Genomic DNA, 19017 nt, shown 5'->3' with positions numbered 1-19017 from the left:
TCCTGTTTTATACCAGATACTGTCTGGTCCTGTCTGGTCCTGTTTTATATCAGATACTGTCTGGTCCTGTTTTATATCAGATACTGTCTGGTCCTGTTTTATATCAGATACTGTCTGGTCCTGTCTGGTCCTGTTTTATATCAGATACTGTCTGGTCCTGTTTTATATCAGATACTGTCTGGTCCTGTCTGGTCCTGTTTTATATCAGATACTGTCTGGTCCTGTCTGGTCCTGTTTTATATCAGATACTGTCTGGTCCTGTCTGGTCCTGTTTTATATCAGATACTGTCTGGTCCTGTTTTATACCAGATACTGTCTGGTCCTGTCTGGTCCTGTTTTATACCAGATACTGTCTGGTCCTGTTTTATATCAGATACTGTCTGGTCCTGTCTGGTCCTGTTTTATATCAGATACTGTCTGGTCCTGTCTGGTCCTGTTTTATACCAGATACTGTCTGGTCCTGTCTGGTCCTGTTTTATACCAGATACTGTCTGGTCCTGTCTGGTCCTGTTTTATATCAGATACTGTCTGGTCCTGTTTTATACCAGATACTGTCTGGTCCTGTCTGGTCCTGTTTTATACCAGATACTGTCTGGTCCTGTTTTATATCAGATACTGTCTGGTCCTGTCTGGTCCTGTTTTATATCAGATACTGTCTGTTCCTGTCTGGTCCTGTTTTATACCAGATACTGTCTGGTCCTGTCTGGTCCTGTTTTATACCAGATACTGTCTGGTCCTGTCTGGTCCTGTTTTATATCAGATACTGTCTGGTCCTGTTTTATACCAGATACTGTCTGGTCCTGTCTGGTCCTGTTTTATACCAGATACTGTCTGGTCCTGTCTGGTCCTGTTTTATATCAGATACTGTCTGGTCCTGTTTTATATCAGATACTGTCTGGTCCTGTTTTATACCAGATACTGTCTGGTCCTGTCTGGTCCTGTTTTATACCAGATACTGTCTGGTCCTGTTTTATACCAGATACTGTCTGGTCCTGTTTTATACCAGATACTGTCTGGTCCTGTCTGGTCCTGTTTTATATCAGATACTGTCTGGTCCTGTTTTATACCAGATACTGTCTGGTCCTGTCTGGTCCTGTTTTATACCAGATACTGTCTGGTCCTGTTTTATATCAGATACTGTCTGGTCCTGTTTTATACCAGATACTGTCTGGTCCTGTCTGGTCCTGTTTTATACCAGATACTGTCTGGTCCTGTTTTATACCAGATACTGTCTGGTCCTGTCTGGTCCTGTTTTATATCAGATACTGTCTGGTCCTGTTTTATATCAGATACTGTCTGGTCCTGTCTGGTCCTGTTTTATATCAGATACTGTCTGGTCCTGTCTGGTCCTGTTTTATACCAGATACTGTCTGGTCCTGTCTGGTCCTGTTTTATACCAGATACTGTCTGGTCCTGTCTGGTCCTGTTTTATATCAGATACTGTCTGGTCCTGTCTGGTCCTGTTTTATATCAGATACTGTCTGGTCCTGTTTTATATCAGATACTGTCTGGTCCTGTCTGGTCCTGTTTTATATCAGATACTGTCTGGTCCTGTTTTATACCAGATACTGTCTGGTCCTGTCTGGTCCTGTTTTATATCAGATATTGTCTGGTCCTGTTTTATATCAGATACTGTCTGGTCCTGTCTGGTCCTGTTTTATATCAGGTCCTGTCTGGTCCTGTTTTATATCAGATACTGTCTGGTCCTGTTTTATATCAGATACTGTCTGGTCCTGTTTTATATCAGATACTGTCTGGTCCTGTTTTATATCAGATACTGTCTGGTCCTGTCTGGTCCTGTTTTATATCAGATACTGTCTGGTCCTGTCCTGTTTTATATCAGATACTGTCTGGTCCTGTTTTATACCAGATACTGTCTGGTCCTGTTTTATACCAGATACTGTCTGGTCCTGTCTGGTCCTGTTTTATATCAGATACTGTCTGGTCCTGTCTGGTCCTGTTTTATATCAGATACTGTCTGGTCCTGTTTTATATCAGATACTGTCTGGTCCTGTTTTATATCAGATACTGTCTGGTCCTGTCTGGTCCTGTTTTATATCAGATACTGTCTGGTCCTGTTTTATATCAGATACTGTCTGGTCCTGTCTGGTCCTGTTTTATACCAGATACTGTCTGGTCCTGTCTGGTCCTGTTTTATATCAGATACTGTCTGGTCCTGTTTTATATCAGATACTGTCTGGTCCTGTTTTATATCAGATACTGTCTGGTCCTGTCTGGTCCTGTTTTATATCAGATACTGTCTGGTCCTGTTTTATATCAGATACTGTCTGGTCCTGTCTGGTCCTGTTTTATATCAGATACTGTCTGGTCCTGTCTGGTCCTGTTTTATATCAGATACTGTCTGGTCCTGTTTTATACCAGACACTGTCTGGTCCTGTTTTATATCAGATACTGTCTGGTCCTGTTTTATATCAGATACTGTCTGGTCCTGTTTTATATCAGATACTGTCTGGTCCTGTCTGGTCCTGTTTTATACCAGATACTGTCTGGTCCTGTTTTATACCAGACACTGTCTGGTCCTGTTTTATATCAGATACTGTCTGGTCCTGTCTGGTCCTGTTTTATACCAGATACTGTCTGGTCCTGTTTTATATCAGACACTGTCTGGTCCTGTCTGGTCCTGTTTTATATCAGATACTGTCTGGTCCCGTTTTATATCAGATACTGTCTGGTCCTGTTTTATATCAGATACTGTCTGGTCCTGTCTGGTCCTGTTTTATATCAGATACTGTCTGGTCCTGTTTTATATCAGATACTGTCTGGTCCTGTTTTATATCAGATACTGTCTGGTCCTGTTTTATATCAGATACTGTCTGGTCCTGTCTGGTCCTGTTTTATATCAGATACTGTCTGGTCCTGTCTGGTCCTGTTTTATATCAGATACTGTCTGGTCCTGTTTTATATCAGATACTGTCTGGTCCTGTCTGGTCCTGTTTTATATCAGATACTGTCTGGTCCTGTTTTATATCAGATACTGTCTGGTCCTGTTTTATACCAGATACTGTCTGGTCCTGTTTTATATCAGATACTGTCTGGTCCTGTTTTATATCAGATACTGTCTGGTCCTGTCTGGTCCTGTTTTATATCAGATACTGTCTGGTCCTGTTTTATATCAGATACTGTCTGGTCCTGTTTTATACCAGATACTGTCTGGTCCTGTCTGGTCCTGTTTTATATCAGATACTGTCTGGTCCTGTTTTATATCAGACACTGTCTGGTCCTGTTTTATACCAGATACTGTCTGGTCCTGTCTGGTCCTGTTTTATACCAGATACTGTCTGGTCCTGTCTGGTCCTGTTTTATACCAGATACTGTCTGGTCCTGTTTTATATCAGATACTGTCTGGTCCTGTTTTATATCAGATACCGTCTGGTCCTGTTTTATATCAGATACTGTCTGGTCCTGTTTTATACCAGATACTGTCTGGTCCTGTTTTATATCAGATACTGTCTGGTCCTGTTTTATATCAGATACTGTCTGGTCCTGTCTGGTCCTGTTTTATATCAGATACTGTCTGGTCCTGTTTTATACCAGATACTGTCTGGTCCTGTTTTATACCAGATACTGTCTGGTCCTGTTTTATACCAGACACTGTCTGGTCCTGTTTTATATCAGATACTGTCTGGTCCTGTTTTATACCAGATACTGTCTGGTCCTGTCTGGTCCTGTTTTATATCAGATACTGTCTGGTCCTGTTTTATATCAGATACTGTCTGGTCCTGTTTTATATCAGATACTGTCTGGTCCTGTCTGGTCCTGTTTTATACCAGATACTGTCTGGTCCTGTTTTATATCAGATACTGTCTGGTCCTGTTTTATATCAGACACTGTCTGGTCCTGTCTGGTCCTGTTTTATATCAGATACTGTCTGGTCCCGTTTTATATCAGATACTGTCTGGTCCCGTTTTATATCAGATACTGTCTGGTCCTGTCTGGTCCTGTTTTATATCAGATACTGTCTGGTCCTGTTTTATACCACATACTGTCTGGTCCTGTTTTATACCAGATACTGTCTGGTCCTGTCTGGTCCTGTTTTATATCAGATACTGTCTGGTCCTGTTTTATATCAGATACTGTCTGGTCCTGTCTGGTCCTGTTTTATATCAGATACTGTCTGGTCCTGTTTTATATCAGATACTGTCTGGTCCTGTCTGGTCCTGTTTTATATCAGATACTGTCTGGTCCTGTTTTATACCAGACACTGTCTGGTCCTGTTTTATATCAGATACTGTCTGGTCCTGTTTTATACCAGATACTGTCTGGTCCTGTCTGGTCCTGTTTTATATCAGATACTGTCTGGTCCTGTTTTATACCAGATACTGTCTGGTCCTGTTTTATACCAGATACTGTCTGGTCCTGTTTTATATCAGATACTGTCTGGTCCTGTTTTATATCAGATACTGTCTGGTCCTGTCTGGTCCTGTTTTATATCAGATACTGTCTGGTCCTGTCTGGTCCTGTTTTATATCAGATACTGTCTGGTCCTGTCTGGTCCTGTTTTATATCAGATACTGTCTGGTCCTGTTTTATATCAGATACTGTCTGGTCCTGTCTGGTCCTGTTTTATATCAGATACTGTCTGGTCCTGTTTTATATCAGATACTGTCTGGTCCTGTCTGGTCCTGTTTTATATCAGATACTGTCTGGTCCTGTTTTATATCAGATACTGTCTGGTCCTGTTTTATATCAGATACTGTCTGGTCCTGTCTGGTCCTGTTTTATATCAGATACTGTCTGGTCCTGTTTTATATCAGATACTGTCTGGTCCTGTTTTATATCAGATGCTGTCTGGTCCTGTTTTATATCAGATACTGTCTGGTCCTGTCTGGTCCTGTTTTATACCAGATACTGTCTGGTCCTGTTTTATATCAGATACTGTCTGGTCCTGTCTGGTCCTGTTTTATATCAGATACTGTCTGGTCCTGTTTTATATCAGATACTGTCTGGTCTTGTTTTATATCAGACACTGTCTGGTCCTGTCTGGTCCTGTTTTATATCAGATACTGTCTGGTCCCGTTTTATATCAGATACTGTCTGGTCCTGTTTTATATCAGATACTGTCTGGTCCTGTCTGGTCCTGTTTTATATCAGATACTGTCTGGTCCTGTCTGGTCCTGTTTTATATCAGATACTGTCTGGTCCTGTTTTATACCAGATACTGTCTGGTCCTGTTTTATATCAGATACTGTCTGGTCCTGTCTGGTCCTGTTTTATATCAGATACTGTCTGGTCCTGTTTTATATCAGATACTGTCTGGTCCTGTTTTATATCAGATACTGTCTGGTCCTGTTTTATATCAGATACTGTCTGGTCCTGTTTCATACCAGATACTGTCTGGTCCTGTTTCATACCAGATACTGTCTGGTCCTGTTTCATACCAGATACTGTCTGGTCCTGTTTTATATCAGATACTGTCTGGTCCTGTTTTATACCAGATACTGTCTGGTCCTGTTTTATATCAGATACTGTCTGGTCCTGTTTTATATCAGATACTGTCTGGTCCTGTTTTATATCAGATACTGTCTGGTCCTGTCTGGTCCTGTTTTATATCAGATACTGTCTGGTCCTGTTTTATATCAGATACTGTCTGGTCCTGTCTGGTCCTGTTTTATATCAGATACTGTCTGGTCCCGTTTTATATCAGATACTGTCTGGTCCTGTTTTATATCAGATACTGTCTGGTCCTGTCTGGTCCTGTTTTATATCAGATACTGTCTGGTCCTGTCTGGTCCTGTTTTATACCAGATACTGTCTGGTCCTGTTTTATATCAGATACTGTCTGGTCCTGTTTTATATCAGATGCTGTCTGGTCCTGTTTTATATCAGATACTGTCTGGTCCTGTTTTATACCAGATACTGTCTGGTCCTGTCTGGTCCTGTTTTATATCAGATACTGTCTGGTCCTGTTTTATACCACATACTGTCTGGTCCTGTCTGGTCCTGTTTTATATCAGATACTGTCTGGTCCTGTCTGGTCCTGTTTTATATCAGATACTGTCTGGTCCTGTTTTATATCAGATACTGTCTGGTCCTGTTTTATATCAGATGCTGTCTGGTCCTGTTTTATATCAGATACTGTCTGGTCCTGTTTTATATCAGATACTGTCTGGTCTTGTTTTATATCAGACACTGTCTGGTCCTGTCTGGTCCTGTTTTATATCAGATACTGTCTGGTCCTGTTTTATATCAGATACTGTCTGGTCCTGTTTTATATCAGATACTGTCTGGTCCTGTTTTATATCAGATACTGTCTGGTCCTGTCTGGTCCTGTTTTATATCAGATACTGTCTGGTCCTGTCTGGTCCTGTTTTATATCAGATACTGTCTGGTCCTGTTTTATATCAGATACTGTCTGGTCCTGTTTTATATCAGATACTGTCTGGTCCTGTCTGGTCCTGTTTTATATCAGATACTGTCTGGTCCCGTTTTATATCAGATACTGTCTGGTCCTGTCTGGTCCTGTTTTATATCAGATACTGTCTGGTCCTGTTTTATATCAGATACTGTCTGGTCCTGTCTGGTCCTGTTTTATATCAGATACTGTCTGGTCCTGTCTGGTCCTGTTTTATATCAGATACTGTCTGGTCCCGTTTTATATCAGATACTGTCTGGTCCCGTTTTATATCAGATACTGTCTGGTCCTGTCTGGTCCTGTTTTATATCAGATACTGTCTGGTCCTGTTTTATACCAGATACTGTCTGGTCCTGTCTGGTCCTGTTTTATATCAGAAAGTGTGAGAGGCTGCCTGTGTCCCAAACGGGCATCCTATCCACTAAAAAGGGTAACTACTAACATATAGTCTTGAGCAGTATGCAGATAGTTCTACCGACCTTATGCCATCATGGGATATTCGCTAACACTGGCACTGAGCACACCAATTTTCAATCCAAAGGTTAGCAATGCTAAAGAGAACATGTAAAATCACATAGTGAATGCTAGCTAAATGCTAACGATTCTAAACAGTCTCTGACAAACTATTTGCCTAGACAGACATCCCAGCTCATAAAGTTATACAAGTAACTCAAATTCTACTCAGTTTTCTGCACGTACAAAACAAATATTAAGACAGCAGGGATCTTTTCCAGGAGGGGATTCTCATGCTGTTACCAAGACAAGCCGGATCACAAGAAGCTAACCAGTGAAGGCCTTTTACAGACTGGACATATTTTACCATTATCACGTCACACTGCGCGGATGTTACCTAAATAAATCTAGATATCAACCTGTCCAGAATGATCGATTTGCTTCAGTTCTGTCGTCACATTGTGCGATTGGCTTGCGAGGCTACCTCAGCCGCCGCGGGCTACGTCGACAGCGGCGGTCTATCTGACCTAAGTATGTGCCAGCGCCAACAGCACAAGCCCCACTCTACGCTCATGCACGACTTAGGGAAAAAACTGAAAGTATGTACCGTTTAAAAAAAAAAAAAACGTCATATGTCCAAACCCAGAATCAAATCGGTTTCCCCCAAAATAACATGGTCACTGTGCTAAAAGATTTATTATGATTGGTGATTTCGTGCCTTTATTAAAATCCCATCAGGTAAGCCTGATTTCAGATGTGTCAAGATTATTAGGGAAATCGTTCTTCTTGCACAGCATGTAAACGTTTTAAAAATCAAACGATTATTTTAATCTGACTATTCCCAATAAATGGCATTACAGTTCCTGTACTGTCACAGGTATTGTTGTGTTCATACCGAAGTGTTCCTATTGGTCAGTCATCAGGATCGGCTCGTAATACCAGCCACACAAATCAAAGCAAAACAAATCTGACACCGACAGAACTTTTGTCGGAGCCAACGACCTCACGTAGCGGTACTGAACCAGCAGACCCAGTCTCACTGAACGAGGAGCCAAGACGTAGTGGTACTGAACCAGCAGACCCAGTCTCACTGAACGAGGAGCCAAGACGTAGTGGTACTGAACCAGCAGACCCAGTCTCACTGAACGAGGAGCCAAGACGTAGTGGTACTGAACCAGCAGACCCAGTCTCACTGAACGAGGAGCCAAGACGTAGTGGTACTGAACCAGCAGACCCAGTCTCACTGAACGAGGAGCCAAGACATAGTGGTACTGAACCAGCAGACCCAGTCTCACTGAACGAGGAGCCAAGACGTAGTGGTACTGAACCAGCAGACCCAGTCTCACTGAACGAGGAGCCAAGACGTAGTGGTACTGAACCAGCAGACCCAGTCTCACTGAACGAGGAGCCAAGACGTAGTGGTACTGAACCAGCAGACCCAGTCTCACTGAACGAGGAGCCAAGACGTAGTGGTACTGAACCAGCAGACCCAGTCTCACTGAACGAGGAGCCAAGACATAGTGGTACTGAACCAGCAGACCCAGTCTCACTGAACGAGGAGCCAAGACGTAGTGGTACTGAACCAGCAGACCCAGTCTCACTGAACGAGGAGCCAAGACGTAGTGGTACTGAACCAGCAGACCCAGTCTCACTGAACGAGGAGCCAAGACGTAGTGGTACTGAACCAGCAGACCCAGTCTCACTGAACGAGGAGCCAAGACGTAGTGGTACTGAACCAGCAGACCCAGACCCTGTCTCACTGAACGAGGAGCCAAGACGTAGTGGTACTGAACCAGCAGCCCTGGACCCTGTCTCACTGAACGAGGAGCCAAGACGTAGTGGTACTGAACCAGCAGACCCAGTCTCACTGAACGAGGAGCCAAGACGTAGTGGTACTGAACCAGCAGACCCAGACCCTGTCTCACTGAACGAGGAGCCAAGACGTAGTGGTACTGAACCAGCAGACCTAGACCCTGTCTCACTGAACCAGCCAAGACGTAGCGGTCCTGAATCAGAGCCAAGACACCCGGACAATCGTTTATAACTTATGAATTTACCCATCACTTGGAATTTCTGTCTGGGATGGCAAAATCGTGGCATAAGACGGCTAAAATCATACAGTGTGTGGGGGAGGCTTTAGCTAGTTTACTAGCTACTAAGTTAGCAAACCAGATGCACAACTCCAGAGCATTTAGCACACGTTAGACAATATTTAGCTAGTAAACATTTAGTTGTGAATTCCATACTGTAACCACCTTTCACAGCGTGTTGCTGCACAACAGTGACTCACAAGGCTCAGGTCTCTTCGTCATCGTGTGCTTGTAAACAAGCACGTGACTGAGGACTACAGCTTCATAACGAAAACGTTATGGTGACAGGTGAAATGAACAAGTTTTATATCTCCTAAAACATTATTTCACAAAGTCGACTGTAGATATTTACTTATAAAAATTAAAAAAAGTACCTACAAAATATTCAAATGTATAAAGAAAAAAATGTATTGTTTCAACGGTATTGAAAAACCATCGTGTGGATATTTACACATACCCCAGGTATACAGTATACACGCCCACTACCATTGGGCCCTGGTTAAAAGCAATGCAGTACATAAGAGATAGTTTGGGACTCGCCAGAGTTGTAGTACCTCCAACAGGAAATTGAACATGTAACTGAGGAAGGGGTTCTCGTCCTCTTCCTCCTCCTCCTCTTCCTCCTCCTCTCCTCCCTCGGTGGAAGACGTATGGAAGCTGGTGGAGAATTTGGAGACGAACTCTATAATGTTTTCCACTGCCGGTTCTCTCTTGTACACGATCATGGCATGTTTCAGGTACCGGACAAACTCCTGGTGGAATAATGTCTTGTCGTCCAACTAGAAACGGGACAGACGGGCAACACAGGAAACAGGGTTGGGGGGGGTTAAGGATGGTGGTTCTATTTCTGGTAATAGAAAGGGGATTAACAGGAACAGTGGTATAAACATGTGTATGTCACTGTGTCCACCTTGTTGAACAGTATGTGTGTGTGTGTGTGGATAGGAAGTTTTTTCAGAGCCACAACTCTTCTACACCTGCATTGCTTGCTGTTTGTGGTTTTAGGCTAGGTTTCTATATAGCACTTTAACATCAGCTGATGTAAAAAGGGATTTATGAATACATTTGATTGATTGTGTGTGTTTGCAGGTGTGTGTTTATATGGTATGTGCTTGTGTGTGTTTATAGACGTGTGTGGACCTTGTTGTACGTGTTCTTGAGACTCGCCACCAGTTTAGCCTTGTTGTTATGTCCTTTCTGAGCCCGCTGAAACGCCTCTTTTATCGCCAACTCACTTTCCCCAGTCATGTTTTCTCTCCTGAAGAAAGAAAAACGTTATCATTCAAACAAACACAGGTATAAACTACACTAGCTGGCTAGTTAGCACACACAAAAAAAAGACAATAAGCCTAGCTAACCTATTCTACAATGAAGGGAAACAGTCAATGTATGTGACAGGAAAATTGGGTGAAACATCCAACAACAAGCAGTACTGTTTGTGGCTATTCGACGTTTAATTTAGCTACCTAGTATTTAGCTACTATAGCCAACGTCGTAGCAGCAGGCAGCTGTAACGTTAGCAGTTACAGTATTAACGACGTTGGCTATCTAACTCTAGTTTTATTTAGCGAAACTTATTTCAAATGACCCATTTCACTATTCCAGAAGAACATCTCACCCGTACTCTTCGGCTAGAATAGCTATCTCACATAAAGTCCTCTATTATCCAATAATTAACCGTTTTAAAAGCTAAAAAAGAAATAGTTGGCTAACGAAGCTAACTAGCTAACGTTTCTCTCCCTCAAGCTCCCAACGGACACTCAAGGCAGGGGGGGAAACAACGTCTCAAAAGTACCAAAGAGGTTTGGGGGAAATGATATGTTTCACACAAAAGAAAGTAACATTGACAATATCGTTTATTTTTCATAAATAATATAAATATATATAACATAAAAAATACATTGCGATTGTCCGTTTGTTCTTACTTGCTGTTGACAACTCTGAGCTGCTTGTCGTCTTCTGCCGCCTGTTTTCAAACAATTTAACTGCCAGTCTCGCGAGAGGTGAGATTTGTGTTGATGACGTCATTTCCAGTTTTTTTTTTTTTTTGTATTGTATTTTAATTTCACCTTTATTTTTTATTTAATAACCAGGTAAACTAGTTGAGAATAAGTTCTCATTTACAACTGCGACCTGGCCAAGATAAAAAAAAGCAAAACAGTGCGACACAAACAACAACACAGAGTTACACATGGAAATAAACAAACATACAGTCAATAACACAACAGAAAAAAAGTTATACCCACCAAAAATATTTGCCCTCTCTCGCTCATCATGTGGCTTTCCGACCTTTCAAAAGTCAGAGTGTGAATTGCACATTTTTTTTTCTTTAACAAAAAATGGGAAAAAGAATTAATTGCACCACCATCTAACACAAAATATACACCACTATCCCCAACAAACACACTACTTTGGCCCCAACAGATCCTACGCACCATGCAGGCCGTTGGCCTGGAAGGATGTCAACACTTCTCTCAAACCCCCCCCCCGTTAGTTCATACTATAATCTCTGACACCCCACACAATTCTCTGTTGCTGCTATCACCAAATCAATCTTATGTGATGTCCACTCTATCTGTGAGATACAATGAATTACCATAGCAAATAACACATGATTGGGGTGGCAGGTAAGCCTAGTTGTTAGAGGATTGGGCCAGTAATCGGGAAGGTTGCTGGATCGAATCCCCCGAGCTGACAAGGTAAAAAAAAATCTGTTGTTCTGCCCCATGAACAAGGCAGTTAAACCCACTGTTCCCCAATAGGCCGTTACTGTAAATTAGAATTTGTTCTTAACTGAATGCCTGATAAAACGTTTTTTTGTTTGAATTTGAAGAAATCCTTACTAGGTTAAATGTCTACTTATCCTCTCTGGCTCTCTCTCTCTCTCTCTCTTCAGGACTTCTCTCAAAAACCCCCTGTAGTTTTTCTGCACTAAATACAGAATTTAAAAATATATATTTTTTGGCATGGCTGCAGGAAAAAGCTGTTTCAGTTGTTTGAAAAATGCCAAAATTCTTCAACTTTTGTATAGGGGTTCTGCCCCGCACAACAAGACCCCCCCCCCCAGCCATCCACACCTAGGACTTTGTGCCTCCTCCGATTTTTGGGGTGCATGACGCCCCTACAAGTACCATAGCGGGTTCGGAGCATAGGTCCTCAGAGAATAGCAAATATAAACCCCCTTCACCCCATGGACCATTTATCCTCCTAGGCCTCCATCGCCCTGCCCCTCACAATGGACATTTATCCTCCCTGCCCTCGCCGCCAATGGACATTTATCTGCCTGGGCCTCCATCGCCCTGGTACCCTCACAATGGATATTTATCCTCCCTGCCCTCGCCGCCAATGGACATTTATCTGCCTGGGCCTCCATCGCCCTGGTACCCTCACAATGGACATTTATCCTCCCTGCCCTCGCCGCCAATGGACATTTATCTGCCTGGGCCTCCATCGCCCTGGTACCCTCACAATGGACATTTATCTGCCTGGGCCTCCTTCGCCCTGCCCCTCACAATGGACATTTATCTGCCTGGGCCTCCATCGCCCTGCCTCTCACAATCGACATTTATCTGCCTGCAAGATATGAGCTGAGACTGCCTTAAATAAAATATTTTCTGAAATGTGATATTTACTTACTTTTCTATTTTGAGTAAGCCTAGGTTCTTAACACAGGTTAATGTTTATAAACGATAACAAGGGAGCTCTGAATACAAAACATATGTAGTAATAATAACAGATACTATCGGTCTATGTAGTAATAATAACAGCCCTGATACTATCGGTCTATGTAGTAATAATAACAGATACTATCGGTCTATGTAGTAATAATAACAGCCCAGATACTATCGGTCTATGTAGTAATAATAACAGATACTATCGGTCTATGTAGTAATAATAACAGATACTATCGGTCTATGTAGTAATAATAACAGCCCTGATACTATCGGTCTATGTAGTAATAATAACAGATACTATCGGTCTATGTAGTAATAATAACAGATACTACCGGTCTATGTAGTAATAATAACAGATATTATCGGTCTATGTAGTAATAATAACAGATACTATCGGTCTATGTAGTAATAATAACAGCCCTGATACTGTCGGTCTATGTAGTAATAATAACAGATACTATCGGTCTATGTAGTAATAATAACAGATACTACCGGTCTATGTAGTAATAATAACAGATATTATCGGTCTATGTAGTAATAATAACAGCCCAGATACTATCGGTCTATGTAGTAATAATAACAGATACTATCGGTCTATGTAGTAATAATAACAGATATTATCGGTCTATGTAGTAATAATAACAGATACTACCGGTCTATGTAGTAATAATAACAGATACTACCGGTCTATGTAGTAATAATAACAGCCCAGATACTATCGGTCTATGTAGTAATAATAACAGATACTATCGGTCTATGTAGTAATAATAACAGATATTATCGGTCTATGTAGTAATAATAACAGCCCAGATACTATCGGTCTATGTAGTAATAATAACAGCCCTGATACTATCGGTCTATGTAGTAATAATAACAGATACTATCGGTCTATGTAGTAATAATAACAGATACTATCGGTCTATGTAGTAATAATAACAGCCCTGATACTATCGGTCTATGTAGTAATAATAACAGCCCAGATACTATCGGTCTATGTAGTAATAATAACAGATACTATCGGTCTATGTAGTAATAATAACAGATACTATCGGTCTATGTAGTAATAATAACAGATACTATCGGTCTATGTAGTAATAATAACAGATACTATCGGTCTATGTAGTAATAATAACAGATACTATCGGTCTATGTAGTAATAATAACAGATACTATCGGTCTATGTAGTAATAATAACAGATACTACCGGTCTATGTAGTAATAATAACAGCCCAGATACTATCGGTCTATGTAGTAATAATAACAGATACTATCGGTCTATGTAGTAATAATAACAGATACTATCGGTCTATGTAGTAATAATAACAGATACTATCGGTCTATGTAGTAATAATAACAGATACTATCGGTCTATGTAGTAATAATAACAGCCCAGATACTATCGGTCTATGTAGTAATAATAACAGATACTATCGGTCTATGTAGTAATAATAACAGATACTATCGGTCTATGTAGTAATAATAACAGCCCTGATACTATCGGTCTATGTAGTAATAATAACAGATACTATCGGTCTATGTAGTAATAATAACAGATACTATCGGTCTATGTAGTAATAATAACAGCCCTGATACTATCGGTCTATGTAGTAATAATAACAGATACTATCGGTCTATGTAGTAATAATAACAGATACTATCGGTCTATGTAGTAATAATAACAGATACTATCGGTCTATGTAGTAATAATAACAGATACTATCGGTCTATGTAGTAATAATAACAGATACTATCGGTCTATGTAGTAATAATAACAGATACTATCGGTCTATGTAGTAATAATAACAGATACTATCGGTCTATGTAGTAATAATAACAGATACTATCGGTCTATGTAGTAATAATAACAGATACTATCGGTCTATGTAGTAATAATAACAGCCAGACAGAAATGTTCATATTTACAATACTTATGTAAATGTGATATTTCAATGTTTATTTTTTATTTTTTATAAACTTGCTAAAGTTTAAAAAAAAAACCTGTTTTTGTTTTGTCATTATGGGGTATTGTGTGAAGATTTAATACATTTTTAGAATAAGGCTGTAAATTAACAAAATGTGGTAGGAGAGAAAGTCAAAGTCCATCTATCTACCCTGTCTGTCCGTCTGTCTGCCTGTCCGGCCGTCTGCCTGTCCGGCCGTCTGTCTGCCTGTCCGGCCCTGTCTGCCTGTCCGGCCCTGTCTGTCTGCCTGTCCGGCCGTCTGCCTGCCTGTCCGCCCCTGTCTGCCTGTCCGGCCCTGTCTGCCTGTCCGGCCGTCTGTCTGCCTGTCCGGCCCTGTCTGCCTGTCCGGCCCTGTCTGTCTGCCTGTCCGGCCGTCTGTCTGCCTGTCCGGCCCTGTCTGCCTGTCCGGCCGTCTGTCTGCCTGTCCGGCCGTCTGTCTGCCTGTCCGGCCCTGTCTGCCTGTCCGGCCGTCTGTCTGCCTGTCCGGCCCTGTCTGCCTGTCCGGCCGTCTGTCTGCCTGTCCGGCCGTCTGTCTGCCTGTCCGGCCCTGTCTGCCTGTCCGGCCGTCTGTCTGCCTGTCCGGCCCTGTCTGCCTGTCCGGCCGTCTGTCTGCCTGTCCGGCCGTCTGTCTGCCTGTCCGGCCCTGTCTGCCTGTCCGTCCCTGTCTGCCTGTCCGGCCGTCTGTCTGCCTGTCCGGCCGTCTGTCTGCCTGTCCGGCCCTGTCTGTTGTTTCCCGGGCTGTCTGCCTGTCCGGCCCTGTCTGTTGTTTCCCGGGCTGTCTGCCTGTCCGGCCCTGTCTGTTGTTTCCCGGGCTGTCTGCCTGTCCGGCCCTGTCTGTTGTTTCCCGGGCTGTCAAGGCCGCAGCTGTTCGCGTGCTTGGCAGCTGTACGGTTAAGGAATGGAGGTCAGAACAGAACACACCCTTTGGGAAAGTCACGAGGCTCCACTCTGTCTCTACACACCAAACCACTGTATTCCTTTATTTAGGTCAGCAGCGGTCTAAGGCACTGCGTCTCAGGTTGCTAGAGGCGTCACTACAGACACCCTGGTTCGAATCCGGGCTGTATCACAACCGACCCGTGATTGGGAGTCCCATAGGGCGGCGCAGAATTGGCGCCCAGCATCGTCCGGTGTAGGCCTGTCATTGTAAATAAGAATTTGTTCTTAACTGACGTGCCTAGTTAAATAAAGGTTAATTTAAAAAATAATAGGCCAGCCTAGGATATTAACCTGCCGCGCATCGGTGTCCTACAGATGTACGGTCTTAATTTGATCCAGTTTGCTACAGCAGGAAAATAATCCCGCAGCAACAGGAAATGTGAATTATTATGTGGGTATATAACTAATGGACATGTTTTGTAGAGGTTGATACATGATACTTTTACAACCTTGAATACAACTATTTTGCATTTCCTGCGGCGCAGGAAGATTCTCAGCAAACAGAATAGTGATCAAATTAAGAGTCCTACATCTGTATGTAGGGCTATATCTGGGATATTAACCCGCTGTGCAGTGACCTCCTACAGGACTATATCTGGGATATTAACCCGCTGTGCATTGACCTCCTACAGGACTATATCTGGGATATTAACCCGCTGTGCATTGACCTCCTACAGGGCTATATCTGAGATATTAACCCGCTGTGCATTGACCTCCTACAGGACTATATCTGGGATATTAACCCGCTGTGCATTGACCTCCTACAGGGCGAGATATAGGATATTAACCCGCTGTGCATTGACCTCCTACAGGACTATATCTGGGATATTAACCCGCTGTGCATTGACCTCCTACAGGACTATATCTGGGATATTAACCCGCTGTGCATTGACCTCCTACAGGACTAGATATAGGATATTAACCCGCTGTGCATTGACCTCCTACAGGACTATATCTGGGATATTAACCCGCTGTGCATTGACCTCCTACAGGGCTATATCTGGGATATTAACCCGCTGTGCAGTGACCTCCTACAGGGCTATATCTGGGATATTAACCCGCTGTGCATTGACCTCCTACAGGGCTATATCTGGGATATTAACCCGCTGTGCATTGACCTCCTACAGGGCTATATCTGGGATATTAACACGCTGTGCATTGACCTCCTACAGGGCGAGATATAGGATATTAACCCGCTGTGCACTGACCTCCTACAGGACTAGATCTGGGATATTAACCCGCTGTGCATTGACCTCCTACAGGACTATATCTGGGATATTAACCCATTATACACTGACCTCCTACAGGGCTATATCTGGGATATTAACCCGCTGTGCATTGACCTCCTACAGGACAAGATATAGGATATTAACCCGCTATGCATTGACCTCCTACAGGGCTATATCTGGGATATTAACCCGCTGTGCACTGACCTCCTACAGGACTATATCTGGGATATTAACCCGCTGTGCAGTGACCTCCTACAGGGCTATATCTGGGATATTAACCCGCTGTGCATTGACCTCCTACAGGACTATATCTGGGATATTAACCCGCTGTGCATTGACCTCCTACAGGGCGAGATATAGGATATTAACCCGCTGTGCACTGACCTCCTACAGGACTAGATCTGGGATATTAACCCGCTGTGCATTGACCTCCTACAGGACTATATCTGGGATATTAACCCATTATACACTGACCTCCTACAGGGCTATATCTGGGATATTAACCCGCTGTGCATTGACCTCCTACAGGACAAGATATAGGATATTAACCCGCTATGCATTGACCTCCTACAGGGCTATATCTGGGATATTAACCCGCTGTGCACTGACCTCCTACAGGACTATATCTGGGATATTAACCCGCTGTGCAGTGACCTCCTACAGGGCTATATCTGGGATATTAACCCGCTGTGCAGTGACCTCCTACAGGGCTATATCTGGGATATTAACCCGCTGTGCATTGACCTCCTACAGGACTATATCTGGGATATTAACCCGCTGTGCATTGACCTCCTACAGGACTAGATATAGGATATTAACCCGCTGTGCAGTGACCTCCTACAGGGCTAGATATAGGATAGGATAGAATGTGATCTAGGATAGAATGCGATCTAGGATAGAATGTGATACAGGATAGAATGTGATCTAGGATAGAATGCGATACAGGATAGAATGCGATACAGGATAGAATGTTTATACAGGATAGAATGTGATCTAGGATAGAATGTGATCTAGGATAGAATGTGATACAGGATAGAATGTGATCTAGGATAGAATGCGATACAGGATAGAATGCGATACAGGATAGAATGTTTATACAGGATAGAATGTGATACAGGATAGAATGCGATACAGGATAGAATGCGATACAGGATAGAATGTGATCTAGGATAGAATGTGATACAGGATAGAATGTGATCTAGGATAGAATGCGATACAGGATAGAATGCGATACAGGATAGAATGTGATACAGGATAGAATGCGATACAGGATAGAATGTGATACAGGATAGAATGTGATACAGGATAGAATGTGATACAGGATAGAATGCGATACAGGATAGAATGCGATACAGGATAGAATGTGATCTAGGACAGAATGTGATACAGGATAGAATGTTTATACAGGATAGAATGTTTATACAGGATAGAATGCGATACAGGATAGAATGTTTATACAGGATAGAATGTGATCCAGGATAGAATCCCTTTTGAATTAAATCGTTGATAGAGGCTGTATTGTCTCTAGTGGAGAGGTCTGCAGTAATAAATATGGACTTATTAAACAGACTCATCACTGGAATAGGCAGGGAGTTCACCTGCAAATACTCATGATGAATCCATGCAATAAGACAATTGATTAATTGAAAAGCCATTTATCCTGTGTGTGTGTGTGCGTGTGTGTGTGTGTGCGTGTGTGTGCGTGTGTGTGCGTGCGTGTGTGTGCGTGTGTTTTGTGTGAGTGTGTGCGTGTGTGTGTTTTGTGTGTTTTGTGTGTGTGTGCGTGTGTGTGCGTTTTGTGTGAGTGTGTGTGTTTTGTGGAGTGTGTGTGTGTGTGTGTGTGTGTGCGTGTGTGTGCGTGTGCGTTTGTGTGTGTGTGCGTGTGTGTTTTGTGTGTGTGTGCGTGTGTGCGTTTTGTGTGAGTGTGTGTGTTTTGTGTGAGTGTGTGTGTGTGTGTGCGTGTGTGTGTGTGTGCGTGTGCGTTTGTGTGTGTGTGCGTGTGTGTTTTGTGTGTGCGTGTGTGTTTTGTGTGAGTGTGTGTGTTTTGTGTGAGTGAGCGTGCGTGTGTGTGCGTGCGTGTGTGTGAGTGAGAGTGTGTTTTGTGTGAGTGTGTGTGTTTGTGTGAGTGTGCGTGCGTGTGTGTGTGTGTGCGTGTGTGTTTTGTGTGAGTGTGTGTGTTTTGTGTGAGTGAGCGTGCGTGTGTGTGCGTGCGTGCGTGAGAATGAGAGTGTGTGGACCGAGACTACAGCAGAACCGGGGAGTGGCGTAGCAGCGTAGCAGCACTGCAGCAGTACGCTC

General features: G+C 42.8%; 1 protein-coding gene across 1 annotated transcript in view; it reads right to left on the bottom strand.

The window, feature by feature from the left end:
* LOC106600151 (condensin complex subunit 3-like) overlaps positions 1-10668 on the bottom strand; it is a 94088-nt gene extending 83420 nt beyond the window's left edge. The window contains 3 exon segments of the mRNA XM_045711216.1: positions 9471-9695; positions 10057-10174; positions 10535-10668. Coding sequence (XP_045567172.1) covers positions 9471-9695; positions 10057-10164 — 333 coding nt within the window. The 5' untranslated portion in view covers positions 10165-10174; positions 10535-10668.
* Positions 10669-19017: the final 8349 nt, after the last annotated feature.

Source organism: Salmo salar, unplaced genomic scaffold, assembly GCF_905237065.1.
Source record: "Salmo salar unplaced genomic scaffold, Ssal_v3.1, whole genome shotgun sequence".
NCBI classification, from domain to species: domain Eukaryota; kingdom Metazoa; phylum Chordata; class Actinopteri; order Salmoniformes; family Salmonidae; genus Salmo; species Salmo salar.
This window is presented reverse-complemented; position numbering and strand designations above follow the sequence as displayed.